General features: G+C 44.7%; 1 protein-coding gene across 3 annotated transcripts in view; it reads right to left on the bottom strand.

The window, feature by feature from the left end:
* The window catches only part of PARP10 (poly(ADP-ribose) polymerase family member 10), a 110,430-nt gene that overhangs the window by 40,738 nt on the left and 48,649 nt on the right, over positions 1 to 21,043 (bottom strand). For all 3 annotated transcript variants that reach the window (XM_069732102.1, XM_069732103.1, XM_069732104.1), the window contains exons 3-5: positions 3,435 to 3,674; positions 3,116 to 3,349; positions 2,246 to 2,757 (exon numbers count right to left, since the gene is read on the bottom strand). In XM_069732102.1, coding sequence (XP_069588203.1) covers positions 2,246 to 2,757; positions 3,116 to 3,349; positions 3,435 to 3,674 — 986 coding nt within the window. The remainder of the gene's footprint in view (positions 1 to 2,245; positions 2,758 to 3,115; positions 3,350 to 3,434; positions 3,675 to 21,043) is intronic.

The raw sequence follows: 21,043 nt of genomic DNA, 5'->3' as shown, positions 1-21,043 counted from the left end.
GACCACGAGAGATGGCGAAAGATTACATCATGAGAGGGTATCATTCACTACGGGATGTAAAGAGAGACATAAGTCTCCAAAAGAATATTTTAGTCAACATGAGAGGCAGCGATCTGACAAACACAGCCGGATGTTACACTACATAGAGATATCCTGTGTGATACAACAGCCGGATGTTACACTACATAGAGATATCCTGTGTGATACAACAGCCGGATGTTACACTACATAGAGATATCCTGTGTGATACAACAGCCGGATGTTACACTACATAGAGATATCCTGTGTGATACAACAGCCGGATGTTACACTACATAGAGATATCCCGTGGTATACAACAGCCGGATGTTACACTACATAGAGATATCCCGTGTGATACAACAGCCGGATGTTACACTACATAGAGATATCCCGTGGTATACAACAGCCGGATGTAACACTACATAGAGATATCCCGTGTGATGCAACAGCCGGATGTTACACTACATAGAGATATCCTGTGTGATAAAACAGCCGGATGTTACACTACATAGAGATATCTTTATGATACAACAGCCGGATGTTACACTACATAGAGATATCCCGTGGGATACAACAGCCGGATGTTACACTACATAGAGATATCCCGTGTGATACAACAGCCGGATGTTACACTACATAGAGATATCCCGTGTGATACAACAGCCGGATGTTACACTACATAGAGATATCCCGTGGTATACAACAGCCGGATGTTACACTACATAGAGATATCCCGTGTGATACAACAGCCGGATGTTACACTACATAGAGATATCCCGTGTGATACAACAGCCGGATGTTACACTACATAGAGATATCCCGTGGTATACAACAGCCGGATGTTACACTACATAGAGATATCCCGTGTGATACAACAGCCGGATGTTACACTACATAGAGATATCCCGTGTGATACAACAGCCGGATGTTACACTACATAGAGATATCCTGTGTGATACAACAGCCGGATGTTACACTACATAGAGATATCCCGTGGGATACAACAGCCGGATGTTACACTACATAGAGATATCCCGTGGGATACAACAGCCGGATGTTACACTACATAGAGATATCCCGTGTGATACAACAGCCGGATGTTACACTACATAGAGATATCCCGTGTGATACAACAGCCGGATGTTACACTACATAGAGATATCCCATGTGATACAACAGCCGGATGTTACACTACATAGAGATATCCTGTGTGATACAACAGCCGGATGTTACACTACATAGAGATATCCCGTGGGATACAACAGCCGGATGTTACACTACATAGAGATATCCTGTGTGATACAACAGCCGGATGTTACACTACATAGAGATATCCCGTGGGATACAACAGCCGGATGTTACACTACATAGAGATATCCCGTGTGATACAACAGCCGGATGTTACACTACATAGAGATATCCCGTGTGATACAACAGCCGGATGTTACACTACATAGAGATATCCCGTGTGATACAACAGCCGGATGTTACACTACATAGAGATATCCTGTGTGATAAAACAGCCGGATGTTACACTACATAGAGATATCCCGTGTGATACAACAGCCGGATGTTACACTACATAGAGATATCCTGTGTGATAAAACAGCCGGATGTTACACTACATAGAGATATCCCGTGTGATACAACAGCCGGATGTTACACTACATAGAGATATCCCGTGTGATACAACAGCCGGATGTTACACTACATAGAGATATCCTGTGTGATACAACAGCCGGATGTTACACTACATAGAGATATCCCGTGTGATACAACAGCCGGATGTTACACTACATAGAGATATCCCGTGGGATACAACAGCCGGATGTTACACTACATAGAGATATCCTGTGTGATACAACAGCCGGATGTTACACTACATAGAGATATCCTGTGATACAACAGCCGGATGTTACACTACATAGAGATATCCTGTGTGATACAACAGCCGGATGTTACACTACGTATGATACAACAGGATTATGTTTGGCTCTTTGGGAATATTGGAATTCTTTCACGTGCTCATGGAGACAACAAGCATGAAGCTACTTGACTTCTGCATCAGGGTGGATGAGGACACAAGATGCAAAGAGACTAGAATCGAGTCAGAAGAAATCCAAACACCATTTGATGGAGCACAGAATTATAATAATAATATAGTGTCTATTAATCTGAAGCTAAACGTTCATGGACGTCTCAGAATCCAGCACCAGACACTCACCTTAAATCCACAGTTGCCCTGTGCCTCCAGAGGGACAATGGTGACCTGGCTGATTCCTGCCAGCAGCTCATGGTGATATTCTTGCAGGAACCGAAGCTCCGATGAGTCCATGAGGACCTCAACTTCTTCTGGCTGTAGAAAGGTGCTTGCTCCAGTGTTATCCCTTGCACCCATCATTGGAGGATCTATTTGTGTCATCTGTGCTTCCTGTGGATCCATGTCCTGCTCTTTATGGCTACCAAGAGATGAGGCTCTGGCTTGATTGTCACCCGACTCCATTAAATTCAGCTTCTGATCTAGACAGTCCGGAATCTCCATCTTATCCTCCGTTTTTATGCCTGTCAGCTGTTCAATGCCACAGTCCTTCATAATGTTTGGAACTCCTCTGTTCTTTTCATCTGGGGATCCAGTCTCCTCTATACTTGGAGACCCAAGAAGAGCAGGGTAGTATGGGGAGACAGTCAGCTGAGAGCTCTGCAGTGAATGTGTTCGGGTCAGAACCCGCGTGGCAACTGAAGGAAACACAGGTAAACGGCATTGTTAAATGGCATGGCAATTACACAATCAATGACACCCACATACCATGAAGTGCCTGCGATGTTAAAAAAAAATATCCATATATCATCACGAACACAGCTAGAGATCATGGAATATTCCTCATCTCATAGAAAGATTGGGGAGAGGAAGGTCAGGAGATAATGATGACACCATTGCAAAGAGGTGGCGGACATTTGATACACAATGATCGTCTCCATCCAGAAGTGAATGTTAAGCAGTCTAAAGTTCATTTGTTCCTCCGCATAATCGCTGTAGATGAAGATTTCATACCTTAGGCCAGTTACATCACATTTACCACTGCGTCTCACTCACCGTTAACATCATCAAAGGACACTATGGCAGCAGAGTTGTTCCTGAGCATCGTTACTGAGTTTACACGGCCTCCTCCACTTCGCCGACTCTCAAAATACATCTCCAGGAGGTCAGTGGAGACACTTTCCCCAAGATTCTCCACCAAGACTTCAGCACAGAGGCGGACACGCTGAACTGAGAGGGAAGACCCTTGCACTGGCCTCTTCTCAACATTTCTTTCCAAATTGTCAAATTCTAGACAAAAGCAGACAAATAAATATCTTACAGAAGTGAAGATAAAGCTACGACCTGGGAATATCTGGGAAGAGTCCGCACTCACCTTCATCACTCAGTGGCTCATGGAAGGTGACAAGAATCGTCGTCCGGTCTGAGGATCGCATCAAGAGGAATTCTTCTCGACCACTTACGTTCTCCACATAGAGCTCTAGAAAACACTCCTCCATCTCCGGGTGAAGACCACGCAATGCTACTTTCCCAAGATCCCATGGGGGAAGACGCCTCACATGGAAGGTGACAGACTGCACGCAGTGTTCCTCCTGAGATAATATGTTCTCTGCATGTGGAAATACATCATTAGATATTGAGAAAGTCATCCCTTGTATAGGATACAGCAGATGATGTAGTGCCAGGGCAGCTAAACATGGAATGCATCTCACTCAAATACCTATGCGAAGAGAAGAGAGATATTTCATTCATCTGTTTTATTTTAACCCTTTAAAGCCTGCATCCACATTTGCATTTGCAAGCCCATATTGAAGAGATCAATATAAACCTTGCCTTTCCAAATGTGCCTGTGAGAGGCGCTATTGCTGTCCACTCATCCCCATCCCGTGACCCCTGGCTGCAACTGCCTCTGATGTCCGGTGAGGTCACATCAAAGAGTTTATGATCCATGTTAGGCTGCAAGCCTGTTGGTTTGTCTTTGCATCTTATTGTTTCTTGCTGTCTTAAGTTAGTTGATTGATTGTTACCAAGTTAAATTAGTACTAGATCTAAGCACAGTCTTTCCTATATAATTAGACAGAGCCAACGGGAAGACGCTTGTGCAGATTTTTTGGAAGATACTTATTTTTCAAAGTGCCAGAGCAGATAAACATGGCAGGTGGACAGGAGACAGGTAAGCCATTTATGTTCTGGCTACAGTGGTCACTCATATCTACTGCCCTTTCACACACTCTGTGCACTCCATCCATATCAGCCCCTCTCTCATCTCCTATGTATGGTTCTATCACCCTTTCACACACTCTGCACACTCTATTCATAGCATCCCCTCTTTCATCTCCTATGTATGGTTCTATTGCCCTTTCACACACTTTGCACACTCCATCCATATCAGCCCCTCTCTCATCTCCTATGTATGGTTCTATCGCCCTTTCACACACTCTGCACACTCTATCCATGTCAGCCCCTCTCTCATCTCCTATGTATGGTTCAATCGCCCTTTCACACACTCTGCACACTCTATCCATGTAAGCCCCTCTCTCCTCTTCTATGTAGGGATCTACCGCCCTTTCACACACTCTGCGCACTCCATCCATGTAAGCCCCTCTCTCCTCTTCTATGTAGGGATCTACCGCCTTTTCACACACTCTGCGCACTCCATCCATATCAGCCCCTCTCTCATCTGCTATGTACGGTTCTATTGCCCTTTCACACACTCTGCACACTCCATCCATATCAGCCCCTCTCTCATCTCCTATGTACGGTTCTATTGCCCTTTCACACACTCTGCACACTCCATCCATAACAGCCCCTCTCTCATCTCCTATGTACGGTTCTATTGCCCTTTCACACACTCTGCACACTCTATTCATAGCATCCCCTCTTTCATCTCCTATGTATGGTTCTATTGCCCTTTCACACACTCTGCGCACTCCATCCATAACAGCCCCTCTCTCATCTCCTATGTATGGTTCTATTGCCCTTTCACACACTCTGCACACTATTCATAGCATCCCCTCTTTCATCTCCTATGTATGGCTCTATTGCCCTTTCACACACTCTGCACACTCTATTCATAGCATCCCCTCTTTCATCTCCTATGTATGGTTCTATTGCCCTTTCACACACTCTGCGCACTCCATCCATAACAGCCCCTCTCTCATCTCCTATGTATGGTTCTATTGCCCTTTCACACACTCTGCACACTCTATTCATAGCATCCCCTCTTTCATCTCCTATGTATGGCTCTATTGCCCTTTCACACACTCTGCACACTCTATTCATAGCATCCCCTCTTTCATCTCCTATGTATGGTTCTATCGCCCTTTCACACACTCTGCACACTCACTCTATATCTGTCATGATTCCAATGGCAGGGAATCACAAAAGGACAAGCACCAACGAGCTCTAGGGTGATGGAACCTGAGCTGACCGCGACCCTAAACCTGAACACACAAATAACAATAGCCGGGGAACGTGCCTACGTTGATCCTAGACGTCTCGCACCAGCCGAAGATCTAACTTCCCCTATTAGAAGAAACACAGACCTCTCTTGCCTCCAGAGAAATACCCCACAGAAATAGCAGCCCCCCACATATAATGACAGTGAAATGAGAGGAAGGCACATACACAGTATGAAAACAGATTCAGCAAAATGAGGCCCGCTAAAACTAGATAGCAGAGGATACAAAAGTAAACTGCGCGGTCAGCAAAAAACCCTTCAAAAAACCATCCTGCAATTACTCATGGAACATGAGGAGCAATTACAGCCCACTAGAGCAACCAGCAGCAAAGAAACAATTATATGCAAGCTGGACAAGACAAAAATAAAGCAAAACGTGGAACAAGAAAATCAAAAACTTAGCTTGTCCTGAAGATTACTGAAGCCAGAAGCTGAGGTAACAAAACACTCTGATAACCTTGATAGCCGGCGGGGAAATGACAAGAAAGCCCGGTTAAATAGGAAACTCCCAAATCCTAATAGAACAGGTGGACACCAGAGACAGCAGAACACAAATCACCCAGTACCATCTGTAACCACCAGAGGGAGCCCAAAAACAGAACTCACAACAGTACCCCCCCCTTGAGGAGGGGTCACCGAACCCTCACGAGAACCACCAGGGCGACCAGGATGAGCCCTATGAAAAGCGCGGACCAAATCATCAGCATGAACATCAGAGGCAACCACCCAAGAATTATCCTCCTGACCATAACCCTTCCACTTGACCAAATATTGGAGTTTCCGTCTGGAAACACGAGAATCCAAGATCTTCTCTACAACATACTCCAATTCTCCCTCCACCAGCACCGAAGCAGGAGGCTCAAGCGAAGGAACAACAGGTACCTCATACCTCCGCAACAACGACCGATGGAACACATTATGAATAGCAAACGATGCCGGGAGATCCAAACGAAACGACACAGGGTTAAGAATTTCCAAGATCCTATAAGGACCGATGAACCGAGGCTTGAACTTAGGAGAAGAGACCTTCATAGGAACAAAACAAGAAGACAACAACACCAAGTCCCCAACACGAAGTCGAGGACCCACGCGGCGACGGCGATTAGCAAACTGCTGAGCCTTCTCCTGGGACAACTTTAAATTGTCCACCACATGACTCCAAATCCGATGCAACCCATCCACCACCATGTCCACTCCAGGACAATCAGAAGGCTCCACCTGACCAGAGGAAAAACGAGGATGAAACCCCGAATTACAAAAGAAAGGAGAAACCAAGGTAGCAGAACTAGCCCGATTATTAAGGGCAAACTCGGCCAACGACAAAAAGGTAACCCAGTCATCCTGATCAGCAGAAACAAAACACCTCAAATAAGTTTCCAAGGTCTGATTAGTTCGCTCCGTCTGGCCATTTGTCTGAGGGTGGAATGCAGACGAAAAGGACAAATCAATGCCCATCTTAGCACAGAACGTCCGCCAAAATCTAGACACAAACTGGGATCCCCTGTCAGAAATGATGTTCTCCGGAATCCCATGCAAACGAACCACGTTCTGGAAAAACAGAGGGACCAACTCAGAGGAGGAAGGCAACTTAGGCAAGGGTACAAGATGAACCATTTTAGAAAAGCGGTCACACACAACCCAGATGACAGACATTTTTTGAGAGACAGGGAGATCCGAAATAAAGTCCATGGAAATGTGCGTCCAAGGCCTCTTCGGGATAGGCAAAGGTGACAACAATCCACTGGCTCGAGAACAGCAAGGCTTAGCCCGAGCACAAACCTCACAAGACTGCACAAAAGAACGCACATCCCTCGACAAGGAAGGCCACCAAAAAGACCTGGCCACCAAGTCTCTAGTACCAAATATTCCAGGATGACCTGCCAACGGAGAAGAATGGACCTCGGAGATGACTCTACTGGTCCAACTATTCGGAACAAACAGTCTCTCAGGCGGACAACGATCAGGTTTACCCGCCTGAAACTCCTGCAAAGCACGTCGCAAGTCTGGGGAGACAGCAGACAAAATCACCCCATCCCTAAGGATACCAGTGGGCTCAGAATTTCCAGGGGAGTCAGGCACAAAACTCCTAGAAAGAGCATCCGCCTTCACATTCTTTGAACCTGGCAGGTATGAAACCACAAAATTGAAACGAGAGAAAAACAGTGACCAACGAGCCTGTCTAGGATTCAGACGCCTGGCAGACTCAAGGTAAATCAGATTTTTGTGATCAGTCAAGACCACCACACGATGTCTAGCACCCTCCAGCCAATGACGCCACTCCTCAAATGCCCACTTCATGGCCAAAAGTTCCCGATTACCCACATCATAATTCCGCTCAGCGGGCGAAAATTTTCTAGAAAAGAACGCACATGGCTTCATCACCGAGCAATCGGAGCTTCTCTGTGACAAAACCGCCCCGCTCCAATCTCGGAAGCATCAACCTCAACTTGGAAAGGAAGCGAAACATCAGGCTGACGCAACACAGGAGCAGAAGAAAACCGGCGTTTAAGTTCCTGAAAGGCCTCCACAGCCGCAGGAGACCAATCAGCAACATCAGCACCCTTCTTAGCCAAATCCGTCAAAGGCTTAACAACACTAGAAAAATTAGTTATAAAACGACGATAGAAATTAGCAAAGCCCAAGAACTTCTGCAGACTCTTAAGAGATGCAGGCTGCGTCCAGTCACAAATAGCCCGAACCTTGACGGGATCCATCTCAATAGTAGAAGGGGAAAAAATATACCCCAAGAAAGAAATCTTCTGGACTCCAAAGAGACACTTTGAGCCCTTTACAAACAAGGAATTAGCCCGCAGGACCTGAAACACCTTCCTGACCTGCTGAACATGAGACTCCCAGTCATCAGAAAAAACCAAAATATCATCCAAATACACAATCATAAATTTATCCAGATATTCACGGAAAATATCGTGCATAAAGGACTGGAAGACTGAAGGAGCATTAGAAAGTCCGAAAGGCATTACCAAATACTCAAAATGGCCCTCAGGCGTATTAAATGCGGTTTTCCACTCATCACCTTGCTTTATTCGTATAAGATTATACGCACCCCGAAGATCAATCTTAGTGAACCATTTAGCCCCCTTAATGCGAGCAAACAAATCAGTCAACAAAGGCAAAGGATACTGATATTTTACGGTAATCTTATTCAAAAGACGATAATCTATACAAGGCCTCAAGGACCCATCTTTTTTGGCCACGAAAAAAAAACCTGCTCCCAAAAGGGGACGAAGATGGACGGATATGTCCCTTTTCCAAGGACTCCTTAACATAATCCCGCATAGCAGTATGCTCTGGCACTGACAGATTGAACAAACGACCTTTAGGAAATTTACTACCAGGAATTAAATCTATAGCACAATCGCAATCCCTGTGAGGAGGAAGCGAACTGAGCTTAGGCTCCTCAAAAACATCCCGATAATCAGACAAAAATACAGGAACCTCAGAAGGAGTAGATGAAGCGATAGAAATCGGAGGTGCATCATCATGAACCCCCTGACATCCCCAGCTTAACACAGACATTGTTTTCCAGTCAAGGACTGGATTATGAGTTTGTAACCATGGCAGACCAAGTACTAGAACATCATGTAAATTATACAATACCAGGAAGCGAATCACCTCCTGATGAACGGGAGTCATACGCATGGTCACTTGTGTCCAGTACTGAGGTTTATTCATAGCCAAAGGTGTAGAGTCAATTCCTTTCAAAGGAATAGGGACTTCCAGAGGCTCCAGACTAAACCCACAGCGGTTGGCAAATGACCAATCCATAAGACTCAGGGCAGCGCCTGAATCCACATAGGCATCGACGGAAATGGCTGATAATGAACAAATCAGAGTCACAGACAGAATGAACTTAGACTGTAAAGTACTAATGGCAACAGACTTATCAACCTTTTTTGTGCGTTTAGAGCATGCTGATATAACATGAGCTGAATCACCACAATAAAAACACAACCCATTTTTCCGCCTATAGTTTTGCCGTTCACTTCTAGACTGAACTCTATCACATTGCATTGTCTCAAGTGCCTGTTCAGAAGACACCGCCAAATGGTGCACAGGTTTGCGCTCCCGTAAACGCCGATCAATCTGAATAGCCATAGTCATAGACTCATTCAGACCCGTAGGCGCAGGGAACCCCACCATAACATCTTTAATGGCCTCAGAAAGGTCATCTCTGAACTTTGCAGCCAGGGCGCACTCATTCCACTGAGTAAGCACTGACCATTTCCGAAATTTTTGACAATATATTTCTGCTTCATCTTGCCCCTGAGAGAGAGCTAATAAAGCTTTTTCAGCCTGAATCTCCTGGTTAGGTTCCTCATAGAGCAAACCCAATGCCAGAAAAAACGCATCCACATTAAGCAACGCAGGATCCCCTGGTGCCAATGCAAATGCCCAATTTTGAGGGTCACCCCGCAGGAAAGATATAATAATCTTAACCTGCTGAGCAGGGTCTCCAGAAGAGCGAGATTTCAAAGAAAGGAACAGCTTGCAATTGTTCCTAAAATTCAGAAAACTAGATCTATCTCCAGCAAAGAACTCTGGAATAGGAATTCTAGGTTCAGACATAGGAGCATGTACAACAAAATCTTGTATATTTTGAACCTTAGCAGGAAGATTATTCAAGCTGGAAGCTAAACTCTGGACGTCCATGATAAACAGCTAAGGTCAGAGCCATTCAAGGATTAAGAGGAGGAAAAAAAAAAAATTCAGCCAGGCAGCAATTAAGGCTAGGCAGCAACCTCAGAGGAGAGAAAAAAAAAAAAAAAAAAAACTTCCTCACACTACTTTTGTGAGGAAATGTTTAAGAACATCCTAAATAGGCAATGTAAGCGGTTTATACCTTGTGGGAATAAAAGGACTAGAAATAGGAAAAACCCAATGTGGCTAAACAAAGAAGTAAGACAGGCAATTAACAGTAAAAAGAAAGCATTTGCACTACTAAAGCAGGATGGCACCATTGAAGCTCTAAAAAACTATAGGGAGAAAAATACTTTATCTAAAAAACTAATTAAAGCTGCCAAAAAGGAAACAGAGAAGCACATTGCTAAGGAGAGTAAAACTAATCCCAAACTGTTCTTCAACTATATCAATAGTAAAAGAATAAAAACTGAAAATGTAGGCCCCTTAAAAAATAGTGAGGAAAGAATGGTTGTAGATGACGAGGAAAAAGCTAACATATTAAACACCTTCTTCTCCACGGTATTCATGGTGAAAAATGAAATGCTAGGTGAAATCCCAAGAAACAATGAAAACCCTATATTAAGGGTCACCAATCTAACCCAAGAAGAGGTGCGAAACCGGCTAAATAAGATTAAAATAGATAAATCTCCGGGTCCGGATGGCATACACCCACGAGTACTAAGAGAACTAAGTAATGTAATAGATAAACCATTATTTCTTATTTTTAGTGACTCTATAGCGACAGGGTCTGTTCCGCAGGACTGGCGCATAGCAAATGTGGTGCCAATATTCAAAAAGGGCTCTAAAAGTGAACCTGGAAATTATAGGCCAGTAAGTCTAACCTCTATTGTTGGTAAAATATTTGAAGGGTTTCTGAGGGATGTTATTCTGGATTATCTCAATGAGAATAACTGTTTAACTCCATATCAGCATGGGTTTATGAGAAATCGCTCCTGTCAAACCAATCTAATCAGTTTTTATGAAGAGGTAAGCTATAGACTGGACCATGGTGAGTCATTGGACGTGGTATATCTCGATTTTTCCAAAGCGTTTGATACCGTGCCGCACAAGAGGTTGGTACACAAAATGAGAATGCTTGGTCTGGGGGAAAATGTGTGTAAATGGGTTAGTAACTGGCTTAGTGATAGAAAGCAGAGGGTGGTTATAAATGGTATAGTCTCTAACTGGGTCGCTGTGACCAGTGGGGTACCGCAGGGGTCAGTATTGGGACCTGTTCTCTTCAACATATTCATTAATGATCTGGTAGAAGGTTTACACAGTAAAATATCGATATTTGCAGATGATACAAAACTATGTAAAGCAGTTAATACAAGAGAAGATAGTATTCTGCTACAGATGGATCTGGATAAGTTGGAAACTTGGGCTGAAAGGTGGCAGATGAGGTTTAACAATGATAAATGTAAGGTTATACACATGGGAAGAGGGAATCAATGTCACCATTACACACTGAACGGGAAACCACTGGGTAAATCTGACAGGGAGAAGGACTTGGGGATCCTAGTTAATGATAAACTTACCCGGAGCAGCCAGTGCCAGGCAGCAGCTGCCAAGGCAAACAGGATCATGGGGTGCATTAAAAGAGGTCTGGATACACATGATGAGAGCATTATACTGCCTCTGTACAAATCCCTAGTTAGACCGCACATGGAGTACTGTGTCCAGTTTTGGGCACCGGTGCTCAGGAAGGATATAATGGAACTAGAGAGAGTACAAAGGAGGGCAACAAAATTAATAAAGGGGATGGGAGAACTACAATACCCAGATAGATTAGCGAAATTAGGATTATTTAGTCTAGAAAAAAGACGACTGAGGGGCGATCTAATAACCATGTATAAGTATATAAGGGGACAATACAAATATCTCGCTGAGGATCTGTTTATACCAAGGAAGGTGACGGGCACAAGGGGGCATTCTTTGCGTCTGGAGGAGAGAAGGTTTTTCCACCAACATAGAAGAGGATTCTTTACTGTTAGGGCAGTGAGAATCTGGAATTGCTTGCCTGAGGAGGTGGTGATGGCGAACTCAGTCGAGGGGTTCAAGAGAGGCCTGGATGTCTTCCTGGAGCAGAACAATACTGTATCATACAATTATTAGGTTCTGTAGAAGGACGTAGATCTGGGTATTTATTATGATGGAATATAGGCTGAACTGGATGGACAAATGTCTTTTTTCGGCCTTACTAACTATGTTACTATGTTACTATGTTACTTTTCCTCCTACTTCAGCCCAAACATTTTTGGCCGGCTATACTGTCATGATTCCAATGGCAGGGAATCACAAAAGGACAAGCACCAACGAGCTCTAAGGTGATGGAACCTGAGCTGACCGCGACCCTAAACCTGAACACACAAATAACAATAGCCGGGGAACGTGCCTACGTTGATCCTAGACGTCTCGCACCAGCCGAAGATCTAACTTCCCCTATTAGAAGAAACACAGACCTCTCTTGCCTCCAGAGAAATACCCCACAGAAATAGCAGCCCCCCACATATAATGACGGTGAAATGAGAGGAAGGCACATACACAGTATGAAAACAGATTCAGCAAAATGAGGCCCGCTAAAACTAGATAGCAGAGGATACAAAAGTAAACTGCGCGGTCAGCAAAAAACCCTTCAAAAAACCATCCTGCAATTACTTGAACTCATGTTCCAACTCATGGAACATGAGGAGCAATTACAGCCCACTAGAGCAACCAGCAGCAAAGAAACAATTATATGCAAGCTGGACAAGACAAAAATAAAGCAAAACGTGGAACAAGAAAATCAAAAACTTAGCTTGTCCTGAAGATTACTGAAGCCAGAAGCTGAGGTAACAAAACACTCTGATAACCTTGATAGCCGGCGGGGAAATGACAAGAAACCCGGTTAAATAGGAAACTCCCAAATCCTAATAGAACAGGTGGACACCAGAGACAGCAGAACACAAATCACCCAGCACCATCAGTAACCACCAGAGGGAGCCCAAAAACAGAACTCACAACAATATCAGCCCCTCTCTCATCTCCTATCTATGGTTCTATCGCCCTTTCACACACTCTGCGCACTCCATCCATATCAGCCCCTCTTTCATGTCCTATGTAAGGTTCTATCACCCTTTCACACACTTTGCACACTCCATCCATATCAGCCCCTCTCTCATCTCCTATCTATGGTTCTATCGCCTTTTCACACACTCTGCGCACTCCATCCATATAAGCCCCTCTTTCATCTCCTATGTAAGGTTCTATCACCCTTTCACACACTTTGCACACTCCATCCATATCAGCCCCTCTCTCATCTCCTATCTATGGTTCTATCGCCCTTTCACACTCTGCACACTCCATCCATATCAGCCCCTCTCTCATCTTCTATGTATGGATCTATCGCCCTTTCACACACTCTGCACACTCTATCCATGTCAGCCCCTCTCTCATCTCCTATGTATGGTTCAATCGCCCTTTCACACACTCTGCACACTCTATCCATGTAAGCCCCTCTCTCCTCTTCTATGTAGGGATCTACCGCCCTTTCACACACTCTGCGCACTCCATCCATGTAAGCCCCTCTCTCCTCTTCTATGTAGGGATCTACCGCCTTTTCACACACTCTGCGCACTCCATCCATATCAGCCCCTCTCTCCTCCCCTAGGTATGGTTCTGTCCATTCACACAATCTGCATACTCCATCCATATCAGCCCCTCTCTCCTCTCCTATGTATGATTCTACCACCCCATCACACACTCTGCATACTCCATTCATATTAGCCCCTCTCTCCTTTCCCATGTATGGTTCTACCGTCTTTTCACATCGGAGTCACTAGTGGCAGCAAAAAGCTATAGGGAGCTTTCATAAAGCTAGATATCTGGCCTTGCAACTGGAACTGTGAAGATTCAAGGCTCCAGTGCTCTTTAGCCAGATCCTGAATCAGTTGGGTCAGATTTGCCACTTGATCAAAGCGTGTGAATGGAATCCATATTGGCGAAAAATAAAAATGTATACAGTCAGTTGTAATGTGAAGCTAAGTCACTACTCACTGGCAAGCCATGAGACAAGGAAACCAAGGAGTCCAGGGTCAAATACCAGGAGAGCACGTCCTGCATTGAGGATGAAGTGGAATCAGATCCATTGATGATTTTCGTTCGTTCCTCTGTATATTTTTGGTGGGATCTCCCTGAAGTGGAGTGTAGTATTTTATATCCAAGAGTTGTCTGTTTGCTTCCTGGATGTAATCTGTCATGTTCTTTATGATTACAGCTCCTCCTTTGTCTGCTGGTTTGATGATGATATCGTTGTTTGCTTTTAAGGCTTGTATGGCTTTTCTTTCCTCCATAGTGATATTTTGCGGCACATTGTGGTGTCTGTCCAAAATGTCAGATTTAACTTTTTGCTGTGTCGTTCACATTGTCTTGTGATGTGATATCTGGATGGTTATGAAAGAATTCTTTGAGTCGCAATCTGCGGAAGAATTCCTCGATATCACTACAGAACGGAGCCGTATCCAGCGGTTCTGTAGGACTGAAGGTTAGTCCCTTTGATAGAACATGCATTTCTCCTGTGCTTGGCTCGTGTGAGAGGTTTACAACAGAGGACGAGGTATTACAATGATTCTGTAAGTATTTCTACCTGCACATTTAGTGTCTCCCACCCTCTGTTGGGGGTCCCTTAAGGCCCTGTGTTCTGCTACTCTTCTCAATCTTTACCTTTGGCTGTGGAGAACTCATCGTCCCATGGCTTCCAGTACCATCTATACGCTGATGCCGCTCTGATCTACCGCTCTGATGTCCCCTCTCTGCGGTGCAGAATGTCTGTCAGTCATGTCCGCCTTCATCCCCTCTCGCTTCCTAAAGCTGAAAGCTGAACTCGTCTTTCCTCAGTTTCACCTGCCTCTGCCACCCAATCTAGCACAAGGACATCACGCTTTCCCCTGTACCAGACGTCTGCTGCCTCAGACTAACCCTCGACTCTGCCCCGACCTTCAAACTACTCAATCCACACCCAATTCAAAAATATTTCCAGAATCCGTCCTTTCCTCAACCTACAAAAATAATAGAAAAGAACTAATTTCCCGATATCTCCGACACATAATCTCCGGTCCTCCCAAGACCTCCTTCTCTATTCTACACTTGTAAGTGTGGAATCGCCTCCAAGCCTTCGGCCTAAAATCCCTCATCTTCTAGAAGTCTGTGCCCCAACACGTCCGACTATCCAACACACTCGTAACTTTCAGATGGGACTTGTAAACCTACATCTGTACGTGTGTATGTGGGACATATGTGTAATATATCACACACATACATACACACATTACACTTATATCACACATACATATATCATACACATTACACACATTACACACAGCACGGTGGCTCAGTGGTTAGCACAGTAGCCTTGCAGCGCTGGATCCCACAAGGACGACATCTGCGAGGAGTTTGTATGTTCTCCCCGTGTTTGCGTGGGTTTCCTCCGGGTTCTCCGGTTTCCTCCCACATTCCAAAAGACATACTGATAGGGAATGTAGATTGTGAGCCCCAACGGGGAAAATAATGTGTGCAAACTGTAAAGCGCTGCGGAATATGTTAGCACTATATAAAAATAAAAAGTATTATTATATTACACATATCACACAGACACATCACACATACACACACATTACAGATATATTACAGTATGTTTGATACATGTGTATTTGAGATATGGGAAAATGGCATCTAATTTATATAATTTTGATATCTGATGGAATTTCTTATCAGATACTGTTTGGCCCAAAATATTCCTCCCATAATCAGCCCACACCTTTGCATTCCCCCCCAGGCGAAAAATGAAGTCAAATATACATCAAACAATGGGACCTCATTATCCAGCGAAGACACTTCCTTGGACAGGGTAGACCAATGTTGTTGTTTTTTTTAACCTGCTCCTTTACCCCAATTCCACTACCACCCTCCGCTACTCTTCCCTTGCACTCCGTCCGCATCTACTCCCCCTCCAACCTCCAGCTGGCCCCCCAGAACTAGCCATCTCCACCTTTCTCGACCACTTCACCACCTGGCTACTTCATTTCCTCTCAGCAGACATCCCCACTATCATCATGGGTGACTTCAATATCCCCTTAGACACCTCCACCTCAGCTGCCTCTAAACTTTTATCGCTCACTGCCTCACTCAATGGTCTTCTGCACCCACTCACAAAGATGGCCACACGCTGGACCTCATCTTCACCCGATTCTATTCCCTTACTAATCTCACTAACTCACCCCCCCCCCCCCCCGTCTGACCACAACCTACTGACATTCTCTTCCCTCTCTTCTCCTAACGCGCAACCCTCACTCCACAAACCCACTCACCATCTCAGAAATCTCAATTTACAAGCGCTCTCTGAGTCCCTTCTCCCTCCTACAGACATAGCTTCCCTTCAGGACACAGATGCTGCTGCCTCTCTTTATAACACCATAATAACAGCAACACTCGATTCGGCTGCTTCCCTCATGCATTGCAAAAACCGTACAATCAACAGACAGCCCTGGCTGAGCAGCCTGACCAAAGAACTGAGACGTGTTTCCAGGGTCGCTGAGCGAAGATAGAAGAGATCCCATTCTGCCGAGCACTTCATCGCATACAAGCAGTCCCTCGCCAGCTTCAAGTCCGCGCTGGCTGCCGCAAAACAAACTTACTTCTCATCTCTCATATCCTCCCTGTCTCACAACCCTAAACAGCTTTTCAACACTTTCAATTATCTACTCTGTCCCCCATCGCCTTTCTTTAAACAGAAGATCGATACAATCAGAGAAAGCCTTGACTCACAGCGCCCTATGCCCCTCTTAGCTGCTCAGCCCTGTTCCTCCAAAACCAGCTTCTCTATCATGACAGAAGATCAGCTCTCCACTCTCCTGTCTAGATCACATCTCACCACGTGCACGCTTGATCCGCCCCCGTCCCACCTCATGCCTAACCTCACCACAGTCTTAATCCAAGCCCTAACACTCTTCTTCAACCTCTCACTCACAACTGGTGTCTTCTCCTCATCCTTCAAATATGCTCAATCACCTACACACTGCTGCTTAGCACTACATGCTCTGTTGAAGTTACCCTTTCTAGCCCTACGTACCTTTTACGCCTGACCCGACTTATATACATTGTCCTAACCACCCAACACCCCTTCCCCATTATTCACCCAAGTGAAAATCATCTATCTTGTCCAATCCAAAAAGTCCTCCCCATCTCCCGCTCCAAGCCACGACTGATAGCTATCATAAGCAAGTCTGACTTTTTTTTATCATGCCACTAACAATCATATCCCACAATGTGTGTGGCCTTAATTCCCCGCATAAACGTACCAAGGCTTTTCAATATTACAGGTCCCAACAGGCGGACGTGGTTTGTCTTCAGGAGACACTTTTCAACCAGCTCCTACCCAAAATTTTTATCCGCCTCATACCCGCTATTTTACTTAGCTAGGTGTTGCCATTTGTTTCAAAAGGTCTGTCCCCTTCGTCTTTAAATCGTCAGTTGCCGACAAATAAGGTCGTTATTTGATAATAACAGGCTCAATTTCTGATGAGCTGGTAACCATTGTTTCCTACTATGATCCTAACAATCACCAAACGGCCTTTTTCTCTCGATTATGTGAACTAGTCTCCGAACATGCCCAAAGCACTACGTTACTATGTGGCGATTCTAACAGCATACTTAAAGCTAGCCTTGATAAATCTACCAGTCCACAATCTTCTACTCCCCCGCCGTCATGTCCCTCGGCGGAGTTGACTTCCTTTAATAAACTCCTTTCTCAATATCACTGGGTAGACTTATGGAGGGACCGGCACCCTTTGGACAAAGATTATACATATTTTTCCCCTCGTCATTTAGTTCATACTAGAATAGACATATCTTTGTCCACCCGTCCTTTATTCCAAATGTATCAAACATTTCTATTCTCTCTACCCCATGGTCTGACCATTCTCCAATCCAGCTCACATGCTCTGCACTCCATCCTAAACCTCGCTCGTTTGACTGGACTTTGAACGATTCCCTCCTCTCCTACCCTGAAATCGCTCAAAAACTCAAAAGCCATCTCGAAGAATATTTCTCTCTGAACCTCCAATCGGCTTCATCTCCAATTTCCTTATGGGAAGCCCACAAGGCAGTATTAAGAGGATTATGTATTCAAGAAGCCTCCCGTACGAAAAAAGATAGATGCGCGAGGTTGGCTGATTTGGAGAGCAGGGTGTTGGGTTTTGGAGACCCAGATGAAGAGCGCACCTTCGCCTACCACATACAAAGACTTCTCTCATGCTCGAAAAGAACTCGATCTATGCCTTTCCGAAAATGCGGACCGAGCCATACGATGGTCTCAACAACGTTTTTATGCCCTTAACAATAAAAATAACTCCAATTTAGCACGTCGATTAAAATGTTTACCCCAACCCCGTCCCCCAATACGCCTACGTACATCTTCAGGAATGACATCCAACCCACAACAGATTATCCAATTGTTCCAGCAGAAGCTAAAACAACTGTATAGTGCCACTACCACTGTAAATAAGGAAATATTGGATGCATTCCTTGATTCTATTCCTCTCCCAGCTCTTGGTTCGGATATGATTGAACTATTAAATCAAGCTATCTCCCCTGAAGACATAGAATTGGCTATTCAGCAATTGAAAGTTAACAAAAAACCTGGTCCAGACGGATTTACGGCTCTATATTATAAAAAATACGCCCCACTTCTAATCCCCCATCTTACCAACTATTTTAATTTCCTGAGAGACGGTAATTGTTATGAACTGGTGATTCAGAACCACAATGGACCTGGTGAATACGAGCACAGAAAATGACCTGATAGTTGCTAATCACATAGGACGAGCTCTGAGACGTGGGAACTCTGCTGACCGCAATCCCTAATCCTATCACACCACACTAGAGGTAACCGTGGAGCGCTCCTGACCAGACCTAGGCGCCTCGGGCACAGCCTGAGAAACTAGCTAGCCCTGAAGATAGAAAAATAAGCCTACCTTGCCTCAGAGAAATTCCCCAAAGGAAAAGGCAGCCCCCCACATATAATGACTGTGAGCAAAGATGAAAATACAAACACAGAGATGAAATAGATTTTAGCAAAGTGAGGCCCGACTTACTGAATAGACCGAGGATAGGAAAGATAGCTTTGCGGTCAGCACAAAAACCTACAAACAACCACGCAGAGGGCGCAAAAAGACCCTCCGCACCGACTAACGGTACGGAGGTGCTTCCTCTGCGTCCCAGAGCTTCCAGCAAGCAAGACAAACCAATATAGCAAGCTGGACAGAAAAAATAGCAAACAAAAGTAACACAAGCAGAACTTAGCTTATGCAGGGCAGACAGGCCACAAGAACGATCCAGGAGAGAGCAAGACCAATACTGGAACATTGACTGGAGGCCAGTAACAAAGAACTAGGTGGAGTTAAATAGAGCAGCACCTAACGACTTAACCTCGTCACCTGAGGAAGGAAACTCAGAAGCCGCAGCCCCACTCACATCCACCACAGGAAGCTCATGGACAGAACCAGCCGAAGTACCACTCATGACCACAGGAGGGAGCTTGACCACAGAATTCACAACAGGTAATAAACCAGGAGGAGCCTCTTTGATAGCAGCTGTATCTATGATACCAAAGCCCAATTCCGACCAACTACTATGGTCCAATTATAGACCAATATCCCTCATCAATGTAGATCTTAAAATTCTAGCTAAAATATTATCCCGGCGTTTAAATTCGGGCCTAAGTGCCTTGATACATAGGGATCAGGTGGGTTTTTTTCCTAACAGACAAGCATCAGATAATATAAGAAGGGTCTCATCTGTTGCACCACTGCAAACAACGTAATATACCAAGCATGCTATTATCGCTTGATATCAAAAAAGCCTTCGATTCTATTTCTTGGCCTTATCTGTTTGCGGTCCTACAAAGATGGGGATTCCCTGATCACTTCCTTTCATGGATTCATGCCCTCTACAGGTCCCCTTCGTCATATGTAAGGTACAATGGCTTTTCCTCCACTCGCTTCTCCATTAAAAGAGGCACTCGCCAAGGCTGTCCCTTATCACCTTTATTATTTCTTTTGGCATTTGAACCCCTAGCTATACATCTTCGACTCAACTCTGATATACAGGGAATCAACATAGCATCAGTCCCCCATAAACTTTTTTTGTTTGCTGATGACATGTTGCTTCTTTTAACAACACCCCAGTCGTCTCTGCCAGCCCTACTTCAAGCTCTTAACAATTTTGAGCACATTTTTGGCCTACAAATCAATCCCTCTAAATCCTATGCTATGAATATATATCTTCCCTCTTCAACGGTCGCAAAACTAAAACATGACTTTCCGTCAATGGACCACAAGTCGTTTGGACTACCTGGGAGTGAAACTAACTCTGGACTATGACTCCCTATATGCTGCTAATTACCCCTATATGCTTCGTAAAATTCGTTCACTACTTCAGTCTTGGGGTAAATTGCACCTCTCCTGGCTTGGCCGAGTGCCTGCATTAAAGATGACCATCATTCCTAAACTGCTTTACTTATTTCGAGTTCTGCCAGTCTCGGTCCCATCCCATTATCTTAAAATATCTCAACGACTAGTTAATACCTTCGTGTGGAGGGGTGGCCTCCCTAGAGTAAATAGAGCTACCCTTTATCGGCACCGTCTAAATGGAGGTTTGAGAGTACCAAACCTTTCTAAATATCAAGCAGCCCAGCTGGGTCAACTGACCCTATACCACGCCTATTCTGAACCCCCTTTGTGGCCTGCCCTGGAGGCCTCTGAATTCAACTTGAATACCCTTGAAACAAT

This window comes from Ranitomeya imitator, chromosome 6, assembly GCF_032444005.1.
Source record: "Ranitomeya imitator isolate aRanImi1 chromosome 6, aRanImi1.pri, whole genome shotgun sequence".
Lineage (NCBI taxonomy): Eukaryota > Metazoa > Chordata > Amphibia > Anura > Dendrobatidae > Ranitomeya > Ranitomeya imitator.
The sequence above is the reverse complement of the archived record's forward strand: the minus strand, read 5'-3'. Positions and strand labels throughout refer to the sequence as shown.